General features: G+C 39.8%; 1 protein-coding gene across 1 annotated transcript in view; it reads left to right on the top strand.

Moving 5' to 3' along the window:
- The window catches only part of LOC119506091 (UDP-glucuronosyltransferase 3A2-like), a 45644-nt gene extending 33174 nt beyond the window's left edge, over positions 1 to 12470 (top strand). The window contains exons 3-7 of the mRNA XM_037798967.1: positions 3944 to 4058; positions 6080 to 6611; positions 8208 to 8439; positions 9926 to 10145; positions 11822 to 12470. Of these exons, the coding sequence (XP_037654895.1) occupies positions 3944 to 4058; positions 6080 to 6611; positions 8208 to 8439; positions 9926 to 10145; positions 11822 to 12098 (1376 nt within the window). The 3' untranslated portion in view covers positions 12099 to 12470. The remainder of the gene's footprint in view (positions 1 to 3943; positions 4059 to 6079; positions 6612 to 8207; positions 8440 to 9925; positions 10146 to 11821) is intronic.
- Positions 12471 to 22134: the final 9664 nt, after the last annotated feature.

Below are 22134 nucleotides of genomic sequence, written 5' to 3'. Positions count from 1 at the left end.
TTTGGATTTGATTTGCAAGTATTTAGTTGAGAATTTTTGCATCTATATTCATGAGGGGGATTGGCCTGTAATTTTCCTTTCTTGTAGCATCTTTACCTGGTTTTGGTATTGGAGTGATGTTAGCTTCATAAAATGAGTTAGGTAGTGTTCCATTTTCTCCAATTTTTTGAAAGAGTTTAAGTAAGATCGGTGTCAGTTCTTATTGGAAAGGTTAGTAGAATTCCTCTGTGAAGCCATCTGGCCCTAGATATTTATTGTGGAAAGCTTTTTGATGGCTGATTGGATCTCTTTGCTTTTGATTGGTTTGTTGAGGTCTTTTGTTTCTTCTCTGGTCAGTCTAGGCTGTTCATGTGTTTCCAGGAAATTGTCCATTTCCTCTACATTATCTAGTTTGTGACGTACAGTTGTTCATAGTATCCTCTTATGGTTTTTAAAATTTCTTCAGTATCTGCAGTATGTTGCCTCTCTCATTTATTATTTTGTTTATTTGTGTCTTCTCTCATTTTGATTTTGTCGGTCTAGCTAGGGGCTTGTCAATCTTGTTGATATTCTCAAAGAACACTTTTGGTTTTATTTATCCTCTCTATTGTTCTTTTGTTCTCCATATCATTTATTTCTGTTCTAATCCTTGTTGTTTCTTTTCTTCTTCTTGGTTTAGGATTAGTTTTCTGTTTATTTTCTAGCTCTTTAAGTTGTTCCATGAGTTCTTTGATTTTAGCTCTTTCTTCTTTTTTAATGTATGTATTTTTAGCTATAAATTTCCCCCTCAATACTGCCTTCACTGCATCCCATAAGTTTTGATATGTTGTATTCTCATGTTCATTCATCTGTAGATGTTTAGCAATTTCTCTTTCTATTTCTTCCTACACTGATTGTTTAGGAGTATGTTGTTTAACTCCAGATATTTGTGAATGTTCTAAATTTTCGATAGTTATTCTAGTTGTATTCTTTTGTGATCAGAGGATGTGCTTTGAATAATTTCGGTCTTCTTAAATTTATTGAGGCTTGTTTTTTGCCCTAGTATAGATCTATTCTGGAGAAAGTTCTGTGAGCACTAGAGAAGAATGTGTATCCTGGTGATTTGGGATGTAATGCTCTGTATATGTTTATTAAGTAAAATTGGTTTATCAAATTGTTTAGATTTTCAGTTTCCTTATTGGTCTTCTGTCTGGTTGACCTATCTATAGGAGAGAGTGATGTATTGAAGTCTCCTACAATTATCGTGGAAACATCTATTACTTCCTTCAGTTTTGCCAATGTTTATCTCATGTACCTTGGGGCACCTTGATTGGGTGCCTAGACATTTATGTTTGTTATTTCTTCTTGTTGAATTGTCCCTTTTATTAGTATATAGTGTCCTTCTTTGTCTCTTGTGACATTCTTGCATTTAAAGTCTATTTGATCTGAGATTAATATTGCTACTCCTGCTTTCTTTTGGCTGTAGCATGCATGGAATATTTTTCCATCCTATCACTTTCAATTTCTTTGTTTCTCTGGTTCTAAATGAATCTCTTGTAAGCAACTTATTGATGGTTCATATTTTTTGATCCATTCTGCCAGTCTATGTATTTTAATTGGAATTTTAATCCATTCACATTCAATGTTATTACTCTGAAGGCAGTTCTTGAATCAGCCCTTGTATCCCTTGGTTTTTATTTGTTAGGTATATTTTTCCCCCTCTCTTTGCTTATTTCCTTTAATGTACCCTTACTAAAACTCTTCAGTTTTGTGTCCTTCTCCAGACCTCTCTTTCCTTTCTTTTTTCTCTGCTGGTAGGGCTCCCTTTAGTTTTTCTTGCAGGGCATGTCTCTTGTTAGCAAATTCTCTCAGCATTTGTTTTTGAAGATATTCAGCTCTCCTTCAAATTTGAAGGAGAGCTTTGCTGGATAAAGTATTCTTGTTTGGAAATTTTTCTCTTTCAGAATTCTAAATATGTCATACCATTGCCTTCTTGCCTCCATGGTGGCTATTGAATAGTCACTACTTAGTCTTATGTTGTTTCCATTGTGTGTGGTGAATTGCTTCCCTCTTGCTGCTTTCAGAACTTGCTCCTTCTCTTCAGTATTTGACAATCTGATCAGATTATATCTCAGAGTGGGCTTATTTGGATTTATTCTGTTTGCAGTTCATTGGGTGTATGATTTGGGTGTTTATGTCATTTAGGAGGGTTGGGAAGTTTCCCCAACAATGTTTTTGAATACTCTTTCTAGACCTTTACCCTTCTCTTCTCCTGCTGGAACACCAATGATTCTTACATTTGTGTGCTTCATGTTGTCCATCATATCCCTGGGATCCATTTCAAATTTATAGATTTTTTCTCCATTTGTTCTTTTGTGCTTTCATTCTCCAAAACACTTTCTTCATGTTCACTTATTCATTCCTCTGCTTCATCTATTCTGGTGTTGTGTGTTTACAGAATCTTTTTAATTTGATCAACAGTTTCTTTTATTTCCATAAGATCCTCTGTTTTTTTTTTTATTTACTCTTGCAAACTTTTCTTTCTGCCCTTCTAGCATCTTTCTGATGTTCTCTATATTCTGAGCCATGACACTGATGTTTGTGATTACTTTTTTCGTTAATTGCTCCAAGTTCTCTGTCTCCTCTGGTTTTTAAATTTTGATGTGTAGGTTATCCATATCTTCTGGTTTCTTCATTTGATTAAATTTTTGTTGTTGTTGTTTTTGGCCTCTTGGCATTTTCTTATCTTGATAGGGTTCTTTTAGGATATTCAGGCTTATTTAAACAATTATCTATAATTTGACAGAGCTACAGCTTGGTAGAGTACACTTTCCCTGACCTACCAGCAAATGGTACTCCCATGCCACCTCTTACCCTCGAGCCAGTTCTCCCCAACTTCATCTGTGCAGTAAGTGGGGTCCAAACCTTGTGGAGGTCCGATCAGTGCACCTATTTTCCATGTGCAGTGAGGGCCACCAGCTCTGTGGCTGGGGGTTGTGCCCTGTGCAGTTTGGCAGGAAGACAGCTTTAAGGCCCAGAACTCCCAGCCATTCTTAGGACTGCAGCTGGAATACCTTGGGGTTGCAGCACATGTCTAACCCTTCAGCTCAGATTCCCCACAGTCCTCTCTGCCATTGGCCCACAAGTCCCTGGGATTGGTGTAGGGCTCCTGGCACTTCTGTGTGGCACCCCTGCCTCTAGGCTGTGCACTCTACAGGCTTCTGCAGAGGAGGTGTGCACACTGCCAAAGGCCCGCAGAATCCCTAAGGAAGCTCTTGGCTGCAATGCTGTGAAGGAGTGTCTCCTAGCCCTCTGCAAAGATGGCTGAATGGGGTGTGGAAACTACCCACTTCTGTGGTCCTCCACCTGCTGCAGCAGCCCGTTCCTGGCTTGGGGGCTGTTAGCTGCAGGTGTGTGAAGGGCTATCACCCAACCCAGATACTGAGGCAGGTGCCTGGGGCGTGGAAGGCACTCCCCACTGTGGTTTACTGTGGCTCTCACTGCTGGCCCCCCTGTTGTTTTCCAGGTTTTACACTAACCCACCTACAACCACTGTCTCTCAGTTTCTCCCCACTGCAGCATGGCTCTGGCAGCCATTTATCCCAGCAGTCTCTAGATCAAACACCTCACGATTCCAAATGCAGTCTGTTGGTTTCTCCAAGTGCACAGTCACTATGGATTTAGAAGTCCTTGTCCAGCTGGTGGAACCCTGGAACTGCTGTTCTGGAGCACTTTCTGTATTTTATCTAGTGTTTTTCATGGAGGAGAATTTTGCTCTGTCTCTCCTAATCCACCATCTTGGATCCTCCTAATTGTATTATTGAATTAATGAGAAAGAAAATAAACAAAACTCCCTTCAAATATTCAATAAACATTCAAATAAATATAAAATTATTGGAATAAGCATACTTCTATATAATTATGGTAATATTAATCCAGGTTGTGTGACATATTTGACTTATTTCCCCCATTAACATTTTCTTAGACTTCAAAGGGGAGGAAAAATCATACCAAATGATCACTTGGCATCCACCTGAATATTATAGAAAAGAATTTATGAAGCATTTAAATTTATTTTTGGAAGAAGCTTTGCATGGCAGGTAATTTCATTTTATTCTTTGAACCAAAGAATCACTATTTTAATAATACAAATGAATGAAAGGATTCATGGATGCTTGGATTGAGGATAAGAGAAAGGGATGCTTAGATGGATAAATAGATGAATGGAGGAATGAACTGAGAGGCGGATGAATGGATGGATAAATGGAGGCATAGAGGGGTAGATGATGGGTGGATTATTGGGTAGAAGGAGCAGACGGGTTTTGTGTGCCCAATTATCTGGTCCAGTGGATGGAGAGTCTTCAATATCTGGGTATTGTCCTTCTTCACTATAAGCATGATGGAATTTCTATAAAAGGCCTTCATTGCAACTCTTCACCTACAATCTTTGTCTATAATCTCCCCAGCACAGAAGTCCATTTAGACATTTCCAATTCTCATTGTTGGTAGGGAAATTAGAGCCACCATTTTCCACTAATTTTCTCTGCTCTTTCCACATAGATACGTTAATGGGGGAAACTGTTACAAACACTGATTTAAGGGTCAGGACAGCTGACCTTTAAAGTTCTTTTAAAATCAGTTATCCCGGTGCACAGAGAGATATGAAGCTGACCCTTTTGCTCCCCCCTGGAATGCAAAGGAACAAGTAATGATTTCATTTTAGACATAAAAAGAAAAGATTTGCCTGTCTCTGTTAATTATGGCATCCTAATACTCTCCCTATTTGCTAGAAAATTCTACTCACTTGTCAAAGTCTTACTTAACTGCAACTTTTTCCATAAAGCCTTTTTCCCTCACCCAAGTTGGAAAGACCACATTCCTTCCTCTATAAGACTGATCTAATCCATTCATTCCACATTTATTCTAGGTCATTGGTGTCATTAGCTATGTTTGAAAGTACAGCTCCTGTCTCTTTTCCTCTAGTTTGATATTTTAAAGAATAAGAACAGATAAGAGTATCTTTGTGAATTTTTTCCTGTTTATTAACTTAACTTTAAACATTATTAATGAACTATATTGAAGGAATTTTTGCAGCATTACTGAAATTACTGAAAAGATTTGGCAATTCTCTTTGTTATATGAAATCTGTAAAAATACAAAGCAGAACACAATTTCAGCCAGTTACCCCCATTTTGGTACTTGAAGTTGATCCTAAAGACCAGGCAGAGATCTGCATGCTGGTAATGAGGTCTCAGCGACAGGGCCTTCTGGAACTGGGACACTTTGGTGCAGTGGCATATGGGTTACAGCTGTCCTGGGTATGGGTGTTGATTGTTGCAGTCCCCCAGTTACCCTTATCTAATATTCTATTACACTTACAAACAGGGTCATTTTTTATGCAGGCAAAGATGGGAAAGCACTGTAAGTAGAATGGCTCCTGCATTAGTGCCATAGACAAGAGTCTGAATGAACGGTCAGTAGAGCTTTCACCTTATCCCCTCTGATTACACATACCTACATTGTTAACAATGTGCTTCGAAACCAGCTCCTTTAAATTGCTTAGGCCCTGGGCATAAGAAGGTAGAATTCTCATTTTTAGCTGAGGTATTAAGTTTTAATAGAATCATCAAAGAGTCCACTGGGTGAGGCAATCTATCAAATGCAGAATCCACAGTGATAAAAAAGACTCTATCTTCAATATTCATGGAACTCTATCACCAAGTTACTTACATAGTTTGGCTGGAGAAACAAGGCAGCCACTCCTACCACATCAGCAGATTAAATGGAGCATCACAGAATTTGTCAAGTAGAGAGAGATCTTTGAGGTCTGCTAGAGCCAGAGGCAGGTCCTACAGATGAAGGGCCCTTATGGCTTTGAAGGATTGCATGGGATTTGGATTGGGGGAGGAAAAAGGTGGAGAGGAAGCCAGAACATTCCAGGGAGCTGAACCACCTAGACCTCAGTGACCAGAGCAGAGGGCATTTTGGGGACATCACCAAACCAGGTGGGCTGCTTCCAGACGTTCTCATGTACCTGGGATGTTTTCTTTGGGTACCAAGATTGTTTTATGTATTGTAAAATTAACACTTTCCATGAATATTTATCTTTTCTTTCTCACAGATTAACATTTGAAGACTTTTTAAATTTTATGGGACAACTTGGGAGTCAGTGCAATGTTTTTCTAAGACGGAAGGATATCATAGATTCTCTAAAGAATGAAAACTTTGACCTGGTGATAGTTGAAACTTTTGACTACTGTCCTTTACTGGTTGCTGAGAAGCTTGGGAAACCATTTGTGTCCATCTTTCCCAATGCGTTTGGTGTAGTGGACTTTGGGCTACCTCAACCCATCTCTTATGTTCCAGTCTTCGATTCCTTACTAACTGACCGCATGGACTTCTGGGGCCGAGTGAAGAACTTTCTGATGTTCTTTGATTTTTCCATGAAGCAAAGGCAAATCCAGGCTCAGTATGATGATGCCATCAGGGAGCACTTCCCAGAAGGCTCTAGGCCAGTGTTGTCTCATCTTCTACTGAAAGTAGAGCTGTGGTTTGTTAACTCTGACTTTGCTCTTGAATTTGCTCGGCCCCTGCTTCCCAACACTGTTTATATTGGAGGCTTAACTGCCAAAGCTACTAAACCAGTACCGCAAGTAAGTAAAGCCTTAGCACTCAGTTGGATTTCATGTGGAGGCCCTCAGGGCAGAGACAGTGGCTACCACCTGCCAGTGGGATCCTGGGCCTGACATAGGGTGAGGCAGGAGAGGCATCAGAGCACCTGTTTAAGGAGGCCCACACTCTCAGGGTCATGCAAGTACAGAGTCTGCCCTTATACAACCCTAGGATTGGACATCAAATCACAATGGTCCTTAAGAATTGCCTAGGAATGTTAAAACAACCATACTTAGGTCTGGGGTTGGGTCTGGGCATTGGCATTTTTAAAAATGCTTCCCAGGTTGTCATAAAGTAGAGTCATTGTTGTGAACCACTAACAGGGCAAGAAAGATACAGGTCAATGACTGAGAATATCATGGACTATTGGAACAAAACATGCTGAGTGGCACATTGGGTGTGTGGGGATAACAGCCTTGCCTCATTCTTTGTCTGTTTCTTCTTCTGTCAGAGGTTTCCTCCCACCTTCTCCAACTCAGCCTCCAGAAAGTCTACACCCACTCTGGGCCTCTGACCTTCCAACTTCATACTCCTAGCAACTACCACCCTCTTGTCTGGTCTTGGAAATCTCCCAGATTGCCATGTCTTCTGGACCTAGAGTAGGTGGAGGGTACACGAATCCCTGATACTAGCTCAGGGTTTCAAGGAAGGAAGGTGTTCCCAGTGTCCCAAATGCCCTCTCCCAAATCAATATTATGCCTGAGAGTTTGGGATCCAGAAATGCTAGTGCTGTGTTGTGCCATCAGCACCTCAGGTGGAATGTGGGCTCTTTCGGTGGCTGGTAAAGCCCTCTCCACCCCTTTTCCTGATTTAATAATAACATTTGTTAGGTTCGGAGCCATTCAAGAATCCACACAAAGCAGCGAGTCAAAGTTTAAGTATAAAGTTTAAGATTTATTAGAGAAAGAAAGCAAGTGGGAGCCAGCAGAAAAGAAGAAAAAGATAATGGCTCCCGCTCTCTATTTGAGAGCAGCACTTTTTAATGAAAAAAGAACCCACATTGGGTAGGGTGTCTGCTGTGATGTTCTGTGCCTCGATTGGGTGAGTGCTTATCTAGTTTTGGGCTCATTGGTTGCTAGAATTCTGAGACAATATTCTTTTTAGGAAAGCAGCTGCATTATCTAATCAGGGAGAGCAGGCCTTTTTGGTTGTTTATTTTGTGGACATATCTGACCTTGCCTTATCTGCCTTTGAGGGGCCACTTGAACAGCTTTTAACAGCCTTCATTCTTTAGTCTATGGGGCACCTATTTTCTGTGAGATAAGCTGTGTGGCCCCTGGGTTAGAAACTCCTTCTACATATTAGTTTCTTCTTCTGGGATCTAACAATATATTTATATGGGAAAATGTGCACTGAGGTCTCAGAAAATTCACTTCCTGACTACCTGGAGTTAATGGACATGAACACGAAGAAGGGGCACTGAACTGTACCAGGGGTGAAGAACACGGTTTCAGAGGGTGAGGAGAAGGCACTGAGGGGAGACTGTGTTCAGTAAGTGGCCTGACGTTCAGTAGGTGGTCATCTTGGCTTTTACGAGAAACTCCATTCACTTCCTTCCTTTTTTCACTTTGGTCCAGGACTTTGAGAACTTCATTGCCAAGTTTGGAGACTCTGGTTTTGTGCTTGTGGCCCTGGGCTCCACGTCGAACAGTTATCAGACCCAGGAGGTCATCAAGGAGATGAATGATGCCTTTGCTCAGCTCCCTCAGCGGGTGATATGGAAGTGTAAGCGCTCTAATTGGCCAAAAGATGTGAAATTGGCAGCAAATGTGAAAATCGAGGACTGGCTTCCTCAGAGTGACCTCTTGGGTAAGGGCTTCCAGGTTGCTTCTCTCTTTTCATTTCCATGTCTTTAGCATTCTCAGGGCTCTGACCTCTAGTTGGGCAATCCTACCACAGGAAGGAAGCAGCTGATAGCTAGAGGCAAGTCTCCTGAGGGCAGGAAAGGAGCAGCTAGCTGGAGGTTTGGGGAATCAGGTTTTGTCTCCAATGAGACCATAAGCCCAAATAGCCTTTCTATCCTGGAACTCCTGTTTGCAGCCAGAAGTCATATGCATCATCATTTCACCTTGACCCCACTCCATTTGGCACTTAACAAGGTTGTCGAAGCACAATCCAAGACAATCTGTGAACCCAGAAAACACATAACAGGAGGCAAGTGCCAATGTCTCTGTAGCTTCCTGAGGACAAGTTCAGTCAAAGTTCCCTACAAACCTTCTCCCACCCCTCCATGCACATACATATACCCACATCCTCCTCATCTACTAAGGGTTGAATAAGTCATACTTTCACAACATTGATGCCTCTAATGTCTGTAGGATGTGCCAAAATATGCAAATGCCAAGCTCACAAACCACACAGCTGGTTATTGGGTTTACAGAATTCTCTGGTATCATAGTACCTCATACCAAGGGCTTTCCTAAGTGCCCAGTGCTGACTCTTGGAGACTGCTGATGGCCACAGCCATTACCTTGATCAGAGGCTCATAACCAAGATCGTGGCTCAGAATGACCTGAGTTATCTGAGTAACATATTCCTAATCTGATCTGCAAATGTGCTTTACAAGGTCTGGGGTGGACCCATGATTCCCATTGTCAAAGTTCAGAAGACTCTGATGTGTGTCCTGGTTGACAGATGCAGGTCAAGATGAAATCTTCATTATCAACAATCATTTTATTCTCCTGTAAATAAGGGTGGGATGAAAAGGCAAGAATTGGAAATACTGAGTTTTGGGTTCCAGTTCCTGCTCTCAGGGGCTTCTCATAAAATTCTGGAGACAACACATACAGGCTTTCAAAGATGACAGTACAGGATGAGTTTTCTGAGCGCCACAGGAGTTGTGATGTCAGTGAATGTGTTAGGAATTCAGAAAAGATGGAAATTAGTGGGCAGTGAAGAGAGACAGAGACAGCAAGACAGACAGAGAGAGCACAGGGGTGAGAGAGAAGCAAAGAGAGAGACAGGGAGGAGAGAGATGGCTGGATGTCTGGATGGGTGTATGGATGGGTCAATGGGTGGAATTACATGCCTTGCATCACCTTCTTCTCTGCAGCTTTCCCTGAGCTCTTGGTCTTAGCTATGTTCTGGCTGAGCAGGGAGTCTCTATGCAGAGACAAGCCTTGGAATCCTGTATCTTGGAACATGCACCCTTGATGTATCCCAAGCAAAGTCATTATTTCCCTTCTCTCCAATATAGCTTGAGACTCCTGGGTATTTTCTTTGGTTTTTGTTCCTCTATCTAGTGTCATGAAACCTTTCATCCTGAAATGTTCTGCTTTCTTCTTTTTTGCAACAGCTCACCCTAGCATCCGTCTTTTTGTCACCCATGGTGGGCAGAATAGCATATTGGAGGCCATCCAACATGGTGTGCCCATGGTGGGGATTCCCTTCTTTGGAGACCAGGCTGAAAACATGCTCCGAGTAGAAGCCAAAAACTTTGGCGTCTCTATCCAGTTAAAGCAGCTCAAGGCAGAGACTTTGGCTCTCAAGATGAAACAAGTCATAGAAGACAAGAGGTATGCAGCTCTCTGGACATGTGGTCACTTAGGCTGAAAGAAGGATTGCTTAAAATACCAAGGGCACTGATGGGTTCTCCCTCGTAATCCAGGAAGTGGAATAATAAGATGCATGTGATGCTAACACCTGACCTGTTTCCTCTGAGAACAGGACCAGATCAATTTAGGTTAGATGCTGAGAATAATGTCCTACCTTAAGGGGTATGAGTATCCAAACTATTGACACACATGTTTTTGAGAGTTTTGCATGTTTGGGGTCCTTATAGGAGAATTCTGAGGCAGAAAGTTACCTTTTTGATCCCCAAATACACCAAGCTCTTCCTCCTCACTGGGCCCTTGCCCTTGTTCTCCCTAGAGCATTCCTTCCCTTCTTTCCCTGCTAGTGACTCTTTCATGATACACAGGTCTCCTCTCCAATGTCACCTGCTCAGAGAGGCCCCTCTGACCATCGTAACGAGTTTTCTCTCCCGTCCACACCAATTATAATAGAATATTTCCTTCTTCACACTTATCAGGCTCTGTAATTGCCTCATGTATTTATGTTTTTGTTATTGACACTAGAGATTAAGCTCCCTGAGGACAGCACTGTATCTTGTTTTCCACTGTGTTCCCAGTGCCAACACAGGGCTGCCCCCTAGTTAGTGGTTGAGGAATGACTCTTAAGTGAGCCAATAAAAGGAGCCAGGTGACCTCAAGGTAATTAATTGCTCATCCTGCACAATGATTTTATTATGAAGAGAAAAAATATTTTTTGTGTTAGAAATATGAATAACTTATTAGAGTTGGAAGGGCACAAACATAAATAAGACCTCAATGCTTAACATGTGTTACTTCACATACAGAAAACACCCCAAACATTTTTTGCTGGATGATGGAAAAAACAACCACACAGCAGGGGTTTCTTAGCCTGAGAATCATAGTCAAACTTCAGGGGTCTGTTAACCCTGGAAATTTTATATATGTTTGCTAAGTCATGATTCGGCATTGTTCATTTTCTGAAAAATGGGGTCGTAGCTTTTATCAGATCCTCAAAGGGGTCTAAGATCCTAAGGGGCCAAAGGACCACTGCCTCCCTGAAGGAGTTATTCTGGTCTGGGTCTACCAGACATTTACCAGCACCAGGGCTGGCTACATAATATGAGGATCCCGATGCAAAATAATGTTAACACCTGTTGTTCAAACGTTATTAAGAATTTCAAGATGGCTATAGCAGAGAATTAGGGCCAAGCAATTGGCCCTTCTAAGCAGTGGTCCTTGTGCAGGTCTCAGCTCGTGAGGCTGGCTGTGGTCAGCAGTTGGAAGCTCTGGTGATGCAGGGAGTGCTGGCCCCTTCCTGAGAGCCTGGGAGTCCCTAGGGTCACTTTTGTCTCTTCCCAGTGCCTGGCACAAAGAAGATGTACAATATATAAATAATACAAGAAGTGCATCATATATATTTTTCTGGGTTATCATAAGCTTCCTTGGCTTAGTCACTTGTTTATAGTTTACCAGTTTTAGCACTGAGTATGGATCTTTGAATATAGGTGTCTTTTTTGAACTTTCAAGGGACCCAATTAGAGGGTGGCAAGGCCAATCTGGTCACTCTTCCTTGAAACTCAGTTTTTTCTGAGCTCACCCACTCTACGTCTTCTGAGTCCATTTCAGTAATGTCCCCACCATTCTGTCTCTGTCAACAGGTTCAAATCTGCAGCCATGGCCGCCAGCATCATCAGGCGCTCCCACCCACTGACCCCCTCCCAGCGGCTGGTGGGCTGGATCAACCACATCCTCCAGACAGGGGATGGGGCACACCTCAAGCCTTATGCCTTCCAGCAGCCGTGGCACGAGCAGTACTTGCTTGATGTCTTGTCGTTCCTGCTGGCAGTCACTCTGGGTTCCTTGTGGCTTTGTGGGAAGCTGCTGGGCATGGTGGCCAGGTGGCTGTGTGGGGCCAGGAAACTGAAGCAGATGTGATGTGGATGCATCTGAGGGCTGGGTGTGTCAGGCAGTTTCCCCCAGCACAGACCGCACCTGGCTTTCTCCCCATCATCTCCACTTGCTGGTTTTCCTACAAATTGTTCTTTACTCTTTTCTGCCTCTGTTCAGAAATCTTTTTGCTGCACTCTCCCTTTCTTGATTTGCCCGTGTGGGAATTGGGCCACCTCTACTCAATATAAAGCCTTCATCAGCCAGCACTGGCTTCCTCCTCTCTCCTTTTTCCTAGGCCCAGGTCTCTGACAACCTCATCCTCTCTGTGCAGGTGACTTCTCAGTCTCTTCCCCCCATTTTTCCTTCCATCACTTTTAATAAACATATACGATATTCGGCAAATTTTCCATTTTTGGCAGACCACTTCCCTTTGATTGTAAGCTCTTCTCAAAGCTCAGGAAGCCTGTTCTCCCAGGTGCATTTGGGAAGGGACAGCCCCTTCCAAGACTGCACATTTGATCCCTCCCTGACTCCCCTCCTGCAGGGAACACCTTCTTGGCTGGTCAGGCCTGGAGCCTGCAGGTTGGTCAACGGCTGATGCTGCTTTTGCTTCCACTCTTCACATTCCCTTCTAAAGATTCCCACTTTTATAAATGAAGTAATGAGAACATGAGATGTATAACTGGGAATCTAAAAGTAGGCTATGAGGCCTCAGGTGTCAGTGGCCATGGCAGTTTCTAAGACTTTCTTGATTTAGGAGAAATTCCATCTCCCCTACTTTACCTGCCAAAGAGTATCCTTACATATCCCTATATTCGGTAACCTTTAGGAGTTTGCATTCAGCTACTAGTATCAGAAACCCAAAAAAGTGTGGTTAAAACACTTCAAGGTTTTGTTTTGATTTTTGTTTTTTGTTTATGTTTTTCATGTGGAAAAGTCTGGAGTCTGGCCCTCTGGGGCTGATTTGCTGGCTCCATTGTGTCATCAATATCCCATATTTTTTTCTATTTTTTAATTGCTATATAAAAATTATTCATTAACATATCTTTGTTATGTTAAGATCACAAGATCCTAAGGTCAGGTGAGGTTTGATTTAACTTCTTGTTAGAGCACCTGGCATAGTGCTTTGAACATAGAAGGGGTTTCATAAATGTTAATACAGTGGGCAAATATAAAAATGTTCTACAATTTAAGTCATTATATTCAAAATTCAAAAGAAAGTGAATAAATATTCTGTAATTGTAATAATGTTGGGGACAGAAAGACTTTGGAGGCAGAAACTACTTTTATCCATTTAATATAGTGTGTTTCTGGCCTTAATTGAAGGGAAGGTGTTCTGGACAATTTCATGTGTCAACTTGGCTAGGTTATGGGGTCCAGTTGTTTGGTCATATAAGCACGGGCCTTATTGTTACAGTGAGCATATTTAGCAGATGGATTCATATCTATTGTCAGGTGATAACATCTATGGCTAGTTGCATCTATCATCAGCAAAGGAGATGGCCCTCAGCAGTGAGGGGAGTCTCCTCATCCAGTCAAAGGTCTTAGAGCAGAACTGAGGATTTCAGCTGTCAGAAAGAATTTCTGCCTCTTCTTCAGTCACTAGGCATTTGTGAGGGAATACTAACTTAGCAGAATTTCCAGCTGGCAACTGCCCTACAGAGTCTGGATGTGCCAGATTTCAGAATCACCTTTTCTGAAGTTTCCAGTTTGTGCCCTCCCTACAGAATTTGTTTTTTCCAATCCCCTCAGTTGCATAAACTGATTCATATGATAAATCTACTTTTAGGAGAATCCTGACTAATACGAGGGGGGGGGGGGAGTTGATAATGAGTCTTCATGGTCCCTCCAACTTGACAATTATTTGATGTATCAAGATAAAATGTCAGTGCAATTTTTTCAACAAGTGTCATGATTCAGATTCAAGGGCATTAGTTCTGGTGTCAAGGTGTAGAAGAAAGGCCACAACTGTGATTGCCAAACAGATCAAGGTTTTAATTTTGCTGTGTCATCTTGGACAGAAGGCTTAACCTCTCTGAGGTTCAGTTACATCACTTGTTGAATGGGGGATTTGATATCTGAGGCACAGGTTGATGGTGGGAATTAAACTACATATTTCTCATCAAAGTATCCAAGATAGGAGATTCTCAGTGTATTTTTATTTTCTTCCTCTTCACTGCATGAAATTTAGTTTTCATCACTTACTATTGAAATGCAAAATGAAAAAAAAAAACCTTGGAACATTAAAATCATAGCTCTCTTTGTAAAGGCCACCAAATCTTGTGCAATACCAAGCTACTTTTTTATGTGTTTGACATCCACGTGATGGTTGAAACCCAAGCGCATTCATCAAGTTTGAGATTTTCTTTTTAGAAGGTAATGGTAACATCTTCTGTCCTTTATGGTTAATAAGAAAAAAATCACTGGATCAAATCACGTAAGTTAAAATATCAATTTATCTAAATGATAGCTCATAAAACTCCAAATACACTTTTAAATAACCCATCAATCAAATAATAAAGTGCAAAGGAAATTAGAAAATATTTTGAATTTTGAACTGAATGATAATGAAAATAAAACATATCTAAAATTTTGGGATGCAACTAAAACACTGTTTAGAAGGAAATTTATAGCTTTAATTCTTATATGAGAAAAATAAGGTCTAAAATCAATGATCTAATTTTCCTTCTTAAGAAGGTAGAAAAAACAAGCAAATTAAACCCAAAGTAATTAGAAAGAAATAAATAATAAACATAAGAGCCCAAACCAACAAAATATAATACAGAAAGACAAAGAGAAAAATGAATAAAACCTAAAGTTGTTTCTTTGAAAAGTTCAATAAAATTTATAAAATTCTAACTGAAATAGGGCTTATGATCAAGAAAAAAGAGAGAGGGAATACAAACCATCAATATCTGGAATGAAAGAAGGTTTATCACTACAGATTCTACAGACATTAAAAGGAAAATGAGAGAAATTTTTAAGCAACTTTGCATCAGCAAAGTTGACAACTTAGTTAAAGTGGACAAATCCCTTGAAAGTTAAAATTCTCAAATCATCATAACACGAAACAGACAATCTGAATAGCTATTTATCTAATAAAGACATTGAGTTTATCAAAAACCTGCTGACAAATAAAACTCTAGGCACAGATGGTTTCACAGGTTAGTTCTATCAAAATTCAAGAAGTAACAACTGTCTTACACAAACTTTCAGAAAAATAGAGAAAACATTTCCTAACTCAATTCATGAAGCTAGCATGACACTAATATCAAAATGGGCAAAAATCTTTACATACAAATAAAATTACAGATCAGTTTCCTTCAAGAATACAGATGCAAAAAACCTTAACAAGATACTAGTAAATCAAATGCAAAACTATATAAAAAACATACAACAGGAAAGCAAGGTGGGTTTGACATTTAAAATATCAATCAATGTAATTCATCGTATTAACAGAATAAGGAAGAGAAATCATGTTTATTTCAATACATGTAGAAAAGGCATTTGACAAAATTCAGTGCTCACTCGTGATAAAAACTACCAGCAAACTTGGAATAGGCAGAACTTTCTTAATCTGATAAAGCATCTATGAAGAGAAGTCTGCATTTAATATCAAAACTAAGTGAAATAATGAGGGCTTTCCCCATAAAATTGGGAACAAGACAAGAATTTCTGCTTTAACCACATCTATTACACATTGTATTGGAGGTCCCAGTAGGTGCAATAAGGAAAAATAAGAAATAAAGGCATAAAGATTGCCAAGGAAAAAGTCAAACTGTCTCCAGTTATAGTTGATCATTTAGAAACAAAATCCTACATAATCTACAAAAGAGTAAGTTAATTTAACAAGGTTTCAGGATTCAAGGATAATACAGTAAGGTTAATTGTAATTTTATAAACTAGTAGCCATTAGAAAAATTAAAAAAAAAAACATAAAATGATTACAATTGTTTTTTGCAAAAGATGTGCAAGATTCCTCCACTGAAAACTGTAAGATGTGGTAAGAGAAATTAAAGAAAACCTAAATCAATGGACGGTTTGTCATGTTCAATGATGGAAATGCTCAATATTGTTAGGATGCTCCTCTCCCCAAATTAATCTGCAGATCTAAAGCAATTCCAATTTTTAAAATCCAGAAATTTTAATAGAAATTGATAAACTGATCCCAAAATTTATATAGATTTGATGGCTAGGTTCATGTGTAAACTTGGCCAGGTGATGATGGTACCCAGGTGTCTGGTCAAGCAAGCCCTGGCCTAACCATTGCTGCAAGGACGTTTGTAGCTGGTTAATAAACGAACAGGCTGGTTTATTAAATCATCAGTCAATTGGCTGCAGCTGTGACTGATGACGTCAGTGAAGGGTGTGTCTTCCACAATGAAAAAATGCAGTCAGCTGGATTTAATCCAATCAGTTGAAGACTTTTAAACAAGACAGATAGAGGACCTTTACTTCTTTTTTGGCTGACCAGTGAGGCGTTTCCTGAGTTTGTTGAAGTTGCCAGTTTGCTGCCCTAGGAGTTCATTGAACATCTTCACTGGAGTTGCTAGTTTGCTGCCTGCCCTACGGAATTTGGACTCATGAGTACCCACAGTTGGGTGAAACACTTTTATAAATCTTATATTTATAGATATCTCTCTGATTCTGTTTTCCTACAGAACCCTAACTAATACAATGGAGATTCAAATGACCTAGAATAACTACAGCAATTTTTAAAAAGAACAAAGTTGGAGGTTTTATGTTACATAATTTAAAAATTTACTCCAAAGGTATAGTAACTTAGATTTTCTGGTATTTGTGAAAAATAGCTACATATAGATCAAAGTAACAGAACTGAAAATTCTGAAATAGACTCACACATATATGTTCGATTGATTTTTGACAAAGGTGCTAAGGCAATTCAATGGGAAAAGGGAAGTCTTTTTGGCAAATTGTGCTGAAACAACTGGATATCTGAGTAGAAAAAATGGACATTAGCACTTACTGTACCCTATACACAAAATTTAATGCAGTATATCATAGACCTAAAGTAAAAGCTGAGACTATAAAAGTTCTAAACAAACGTCATACCATAGGAGAAAACCTTTGCAACCTGAGGCTAAAAAACAAAGACATATGATGAAAGAAACACCTTTTTCTTTTAACTTTTCTCAAAACATTTTGAGAAAAGAAAAACTGTTAATAAATTGGATTTTATCAAAAATTAAAACTTTCACTCCTCTAAAGACCCCACTAAGAAAACAAAAAGGCAAGCCACAAATTGGGAGAAAATATTTGTAACACGTATCTCATAAAAAGAAATAGTCTCCAGAATAGTAACTCTTATAATTTAATAATATGAAGAAAATAACCCAATAATTTGTTAATATAAAAATGGGCCAGAGATGATTGTATGGTATGTAAATATATCTCAATACAACTGAATTTAAAAAAAAACGGACCAGAAGGTTTCAATAGACAATCCACAAAAAGAGATACAAATGGCCAATACGCACATGAAACGATACTCAACAACATTAACTATCAGAGATTGCAAAATAAAACCACGATTAGTTACCACAATGCATCCACTAGCATGGTTAACATGGAAAAGGCAGACCATGCCAATCGTGGGCAAGGATAAAGAGCTCCTGAGACAATATGCACTCTGCTGCTAATGGGAGAGGGACAGCGTACAATCACTTCGGAAAATTGCCTGCATTTCTTAAAGAGTTAAGTATGTATACTTACCATATGACCTGGCCATTCCACCTCTAGATGTTTACCCAAGTGAAATGAAAATATGTTCACAGCGGCTTCATTTGTATTAGCACCAGACAGGGAAACAAAAAGAAACATCAATGCCTAGCAACAGGTAAAGGAATAAACAAGTCATAGTATATCCATAAAATGGACTACTGTTCAACAATAAAAAGGAGCAAACTATTGACACCCACAGCTATGTAGGTGAATCTCAAAATTATCATGCTGAGTAAAAGAAGCCAACACAAAAGAGTAAATCCTGGATGATTCTGCTTATATATAATTTGAGAAAATGAAAACTGAACTACAGAGATAAAAAGCAGATCAATGGTTGCACAGTTCCGTGGGCCAAGGGAGTGTGGCCTGCAGATGGGGGTAATGGAAGTCTCCATACCTCTATGCAGTTTATTTTATGCTAACTATCCCTTAATAAAATTGATTAAAAAATCTCTATGAATGAGATGTGTTTTTAAGGGCCTTTCTAATTAAGTGTCTGAAAATTTAGTATTTGTGAATTAGTATGGCATATGAATTTGATTATAAATATGAATATATTTTAATAATTTCCAAAATAGTAGAGCTGGTACAGTTTTGAAGAGGAAGGAGAGATATGTGTGTACATGAAATAGAACCATTTCCTAGGGAGTCAGAGGGCTAATAAAAAACAGACTAGGCTTAGGGATCAAGTTCTCATACTTAGACCTAATTTCAGTTTATTCTGTGAGTGGGGCTTGGGGTGTTTACCTAACTCTGACATGGAATTTCACATTTGCTGAAAAATTGTAAGCACAGGCAAAATATTTACCATAGATATTTAATTGGCATAAAACGCAATGTACACTAAGAATTTACATATGTAATAAGTATATTTGATGGCACATTTTAAGATTCTAAAATGAAGTTCAATGTGTCATTTATACTTCCTTTCATTATGTAATTATTCTTTGGCTCATCTGTTTCTACATTATAACCAGCGACAACCTTTGTACCTAAATGCTCTGCCAATGCAATATTCCCCATCTAAATCTTCTGTTGTTTCACCTGTCACGTCATAATTTGAGGGTTATTGAGAAAAGGTTAAAGTATGTATTTAAATGTCAACCAATTAGCCATGAAAAAAGAAGTAAAAGGAATATGTGTGGTCTTATACAAACTTCTATGGAGTATGAGGAAGTTGCTTTTTCTGAAAAAACAAATCTTGTGTTTTAAATGTCCTTATTAGGAATGCACTTTACCCAGTTCAACAATCAACTAACATTGATTCAACATCTGTACAAGGCAGATTTATATGTGGCTGGTGGTGCATCTTGTGTAAGTGGTTGCTCCTCAATAGCTAATTGGTTTAGGTTAGTAATTTCACTGAATAAGGGAGCAACAGCTTAAAACCACTGGGTCAGCTGAAGCAAAGAGGGATGTTTTAGATGGAACAGCTCACGACGCGTGGAAAAGACACTCGCAGCTATCCTAGGGAGGAGGTTGCCACCTTCTGATTGCTTGGTAGGTGTCAGTACCATAGGCAGGAGCATTCTGCAAAGTTTATGTAACCCCAGAAAACAACCAAGGAGATATTTTTGACCATGTGGTCCCTTTTTACTCCTCAAATCATGCCCAGTAGGAAATCTTAACCAAATCCAGTCTTCAGTAAAATCTACAAAGAATATCACCCCAATAATCTTCAGAGCAAGTCTAAGAATTTGACAGGGTAGATGTAATCCCCATTTTAGAGATCTTAGAGAGTGATTTCCCCACTTCCCTAAGAATATCACCTATAATGTAAGATGCATTTTAGGTAAGATGCATTTAAATCAATGCTTTATCTGTTACCACATTTTGCTTTGAATTGGCTATAAAAAGGACATAGATGACTTATGCTCTAAAAAAAGAAAACCTAAAATCTGGTGAGAGTTCTTGGATTGGGGGAGTCATCATCAGGCTGTCAGTCTAGGGAGGAAATAGCTTGGCTGTGAGTGAAGCTTCTGTAATCTTTGCAAAGAGATGCTCAGTTAAAAACCAACAAAAATAAATGTTATTCAGTAAGGGGGAAAGAACAGCATTGAACAGTCACACTGTACTGGGTCCTTGAATGGGATGTGTTTGGGTGAATTCTTACAGCTTTCCAGTGAAGTTGATATTATTTGTACAACTATTTACAAAGCCAGGCATCAGAGAGGTTAAACATTTCCAATTCACACAGCAATTAAGAGATTTAGCTGGAATTCAGATCTTGGTTTGTCTAGTATTCAAAGCTTGTGTTATTTCTGCCATACCCTCCTGAACTGCCACTTGGAATCAGAATCCAATCTGAATCAGAATTCTTATTAAAGTGCACTGACAGAGCTTACTAAGAATTGTACCAGAGAGTTGATTTCATTAATCATGGAGATGGGAAACACTTTAATAAATGGCAACACCATTTACCCAGCTGTCCACCCCCTTGCCTTCAGCTTGGGCAGAGTTAAACCATACTAGCCAAGGGAACTTCTTTCCTTTCTTATTTTTAAAGGTCTTATTTTTTCCCTTAAAATCCTATAACTGTAGAAATATCTTTGTTTTTTTATTGTGTATTTTAAATATTGTGATTTAATTTGTGGACATTCATTTTTATTATATTTATATTCTAATAGCAATTATCAAGTCCTAACTTGGCAGTAGGAATCATGCTATGTTCTGCTGATGGGTGACACAAAGGGTATATAGCCCTTGCAATTAAGGACCTTATAGTTTAGTAGGGGAGGCATCTGAAAACAGAGAGTATGTACATCATAGTGTAATATGAGTGCTATTTGGGCCACATCTTATGTGAGGCTTCACCACTGTGAATAGACAAGAATGAGCAGGATCCATCCAGGCCAGTGAGGGAGTTAGGGTGTTCCTGAAAGCAGTGGCTGCATGTGCAAAGGCACAAAAGTTTAGGATACTGTGGTGTGTTTGGGGGAACTGCAAGTAGGTATAGGTGCTGAAAAGATTCTGAAGGGGTCAGGGAATTACTAGAGATGAAGCTGGAGAGGTAGAACAAAAGCATGAATCCAATGCTAGGGAGTTTAGATGCTACCAGTCTGCAATGGGGAGCCACCAAAGGGATTTATGTTAGAGTGTAAAGTTCAGATTTGCATAGTATAAAGATGGCTCTGACAGATTTGGGGGATGGATTGGAGGGGGCATGGCTGGAGGCAGGGAACTAGATGGGAGACAATTGCAGTAGTAGAAATGAGTGATGACCAGGTCCTGTACTAAGGCAGTAGCCATGGTGATGGAGACCAGGAAACAGGGTTGCAGAAAGTGTCTAGGTAGTGGCTCCTGATTGGTGGAAGGGGAGGACTATCTAGAATGTTGTTCAGTGAATGACCTGTGTAAGTGATGTTGCCATGTCCTGAGGCAAGGAATAAAGAGGAAAGGATAATGAGTTTGGTTCTGGAATGTTAGGATTGAAGTGTCTCTTGGTCATCCATGATCAAATGTTTTCTGGGGAATTAGAAATCTGGCTCTGGAGCTCAGTAGAGTGCATGTGTGGGAAAAAAGGTTTGAGAGTCATCAGTGTGTTCATGAGTGTGGCTGAGATTACTATGGGATGGTGAGAGAGGGAGAAGAGGATAAATGAAGCCTGGCAAATGTAGCATTTAAGAAGCAGGCAGAAGGCAAGGAGGAGATGAATAGGAAAGTCTTGAGAGGAACAAGGAGAAACAGAGGAAGTGAAATTCACAGACATGAAGAAAGAAAAGAACTTCAAGAAGGAAGAATGACTCATAGAGTCAACTGTTGGGAGAAGCAAAATAGTAACTAATAATGAATGTTGAACTTGGCAATTAGTTTAGCAATGACTTATCAAGGGTATGCTCATTACAGTGACAGTGTGGAAGCCAGACTGCCATGGAGGCTTGACATTTCTTCTAGGAGAAGAGAAGGTGAAGTCAGGATGATCTAAGAGATAAATTCCTTTGTAGATTTGGAGGATCACTTTGGGAGGATGGGAGGGAGTTCCTATCTGGTGGTATAGTTTTGTTCCATGTCTTAAAAGGCAAGGTGTGGAGGGAGAACCTAAGATGGCAGCTAGGAGAGACAGGGCAAAAAAACATCTCCATGAAAAATACTAGATAAAAGCCAGAGAGTGACCCAGAACGCCAGTTCCAGTGATGCACCAGCTGGACAAGGTCTGCTAAATCCACAGGGACCGTGGACTTGGTGAAACTTGTTCTGAAACAAGTGAGTAAGCCCGCTGAATACCCGGCATCCATGCTGTGGTGTGGGGAAACTGTGGGTTGGTGTTTGGAGGCAGACTAGCTCTTTTTAAAAAAAAAAACCCAAAAGCAGCTGCAGATATGGCAGTGAGAACTGCACA

The sequence above is a fragment of the Choloepus didactylus genome, chromosome 11, assembly GCF_015220235.1.
Source record: "Choloepus didactylus isolate mChoDid1 chromosome 11, mChoDid1.pri, whole genome shotgun sequence".
In the NCBI taxonomy this organism is placed as follows: Eukaryota; Metazoa; Chordata; class Mammalia; order Pilosa; family Megalonychidae; genus Choloepus; species Choloepus didactylus.
Note: the sequence above shows the minus strand (reverse complement) of the source record. Positions and strands in the feature narration are given on the sequence as shown.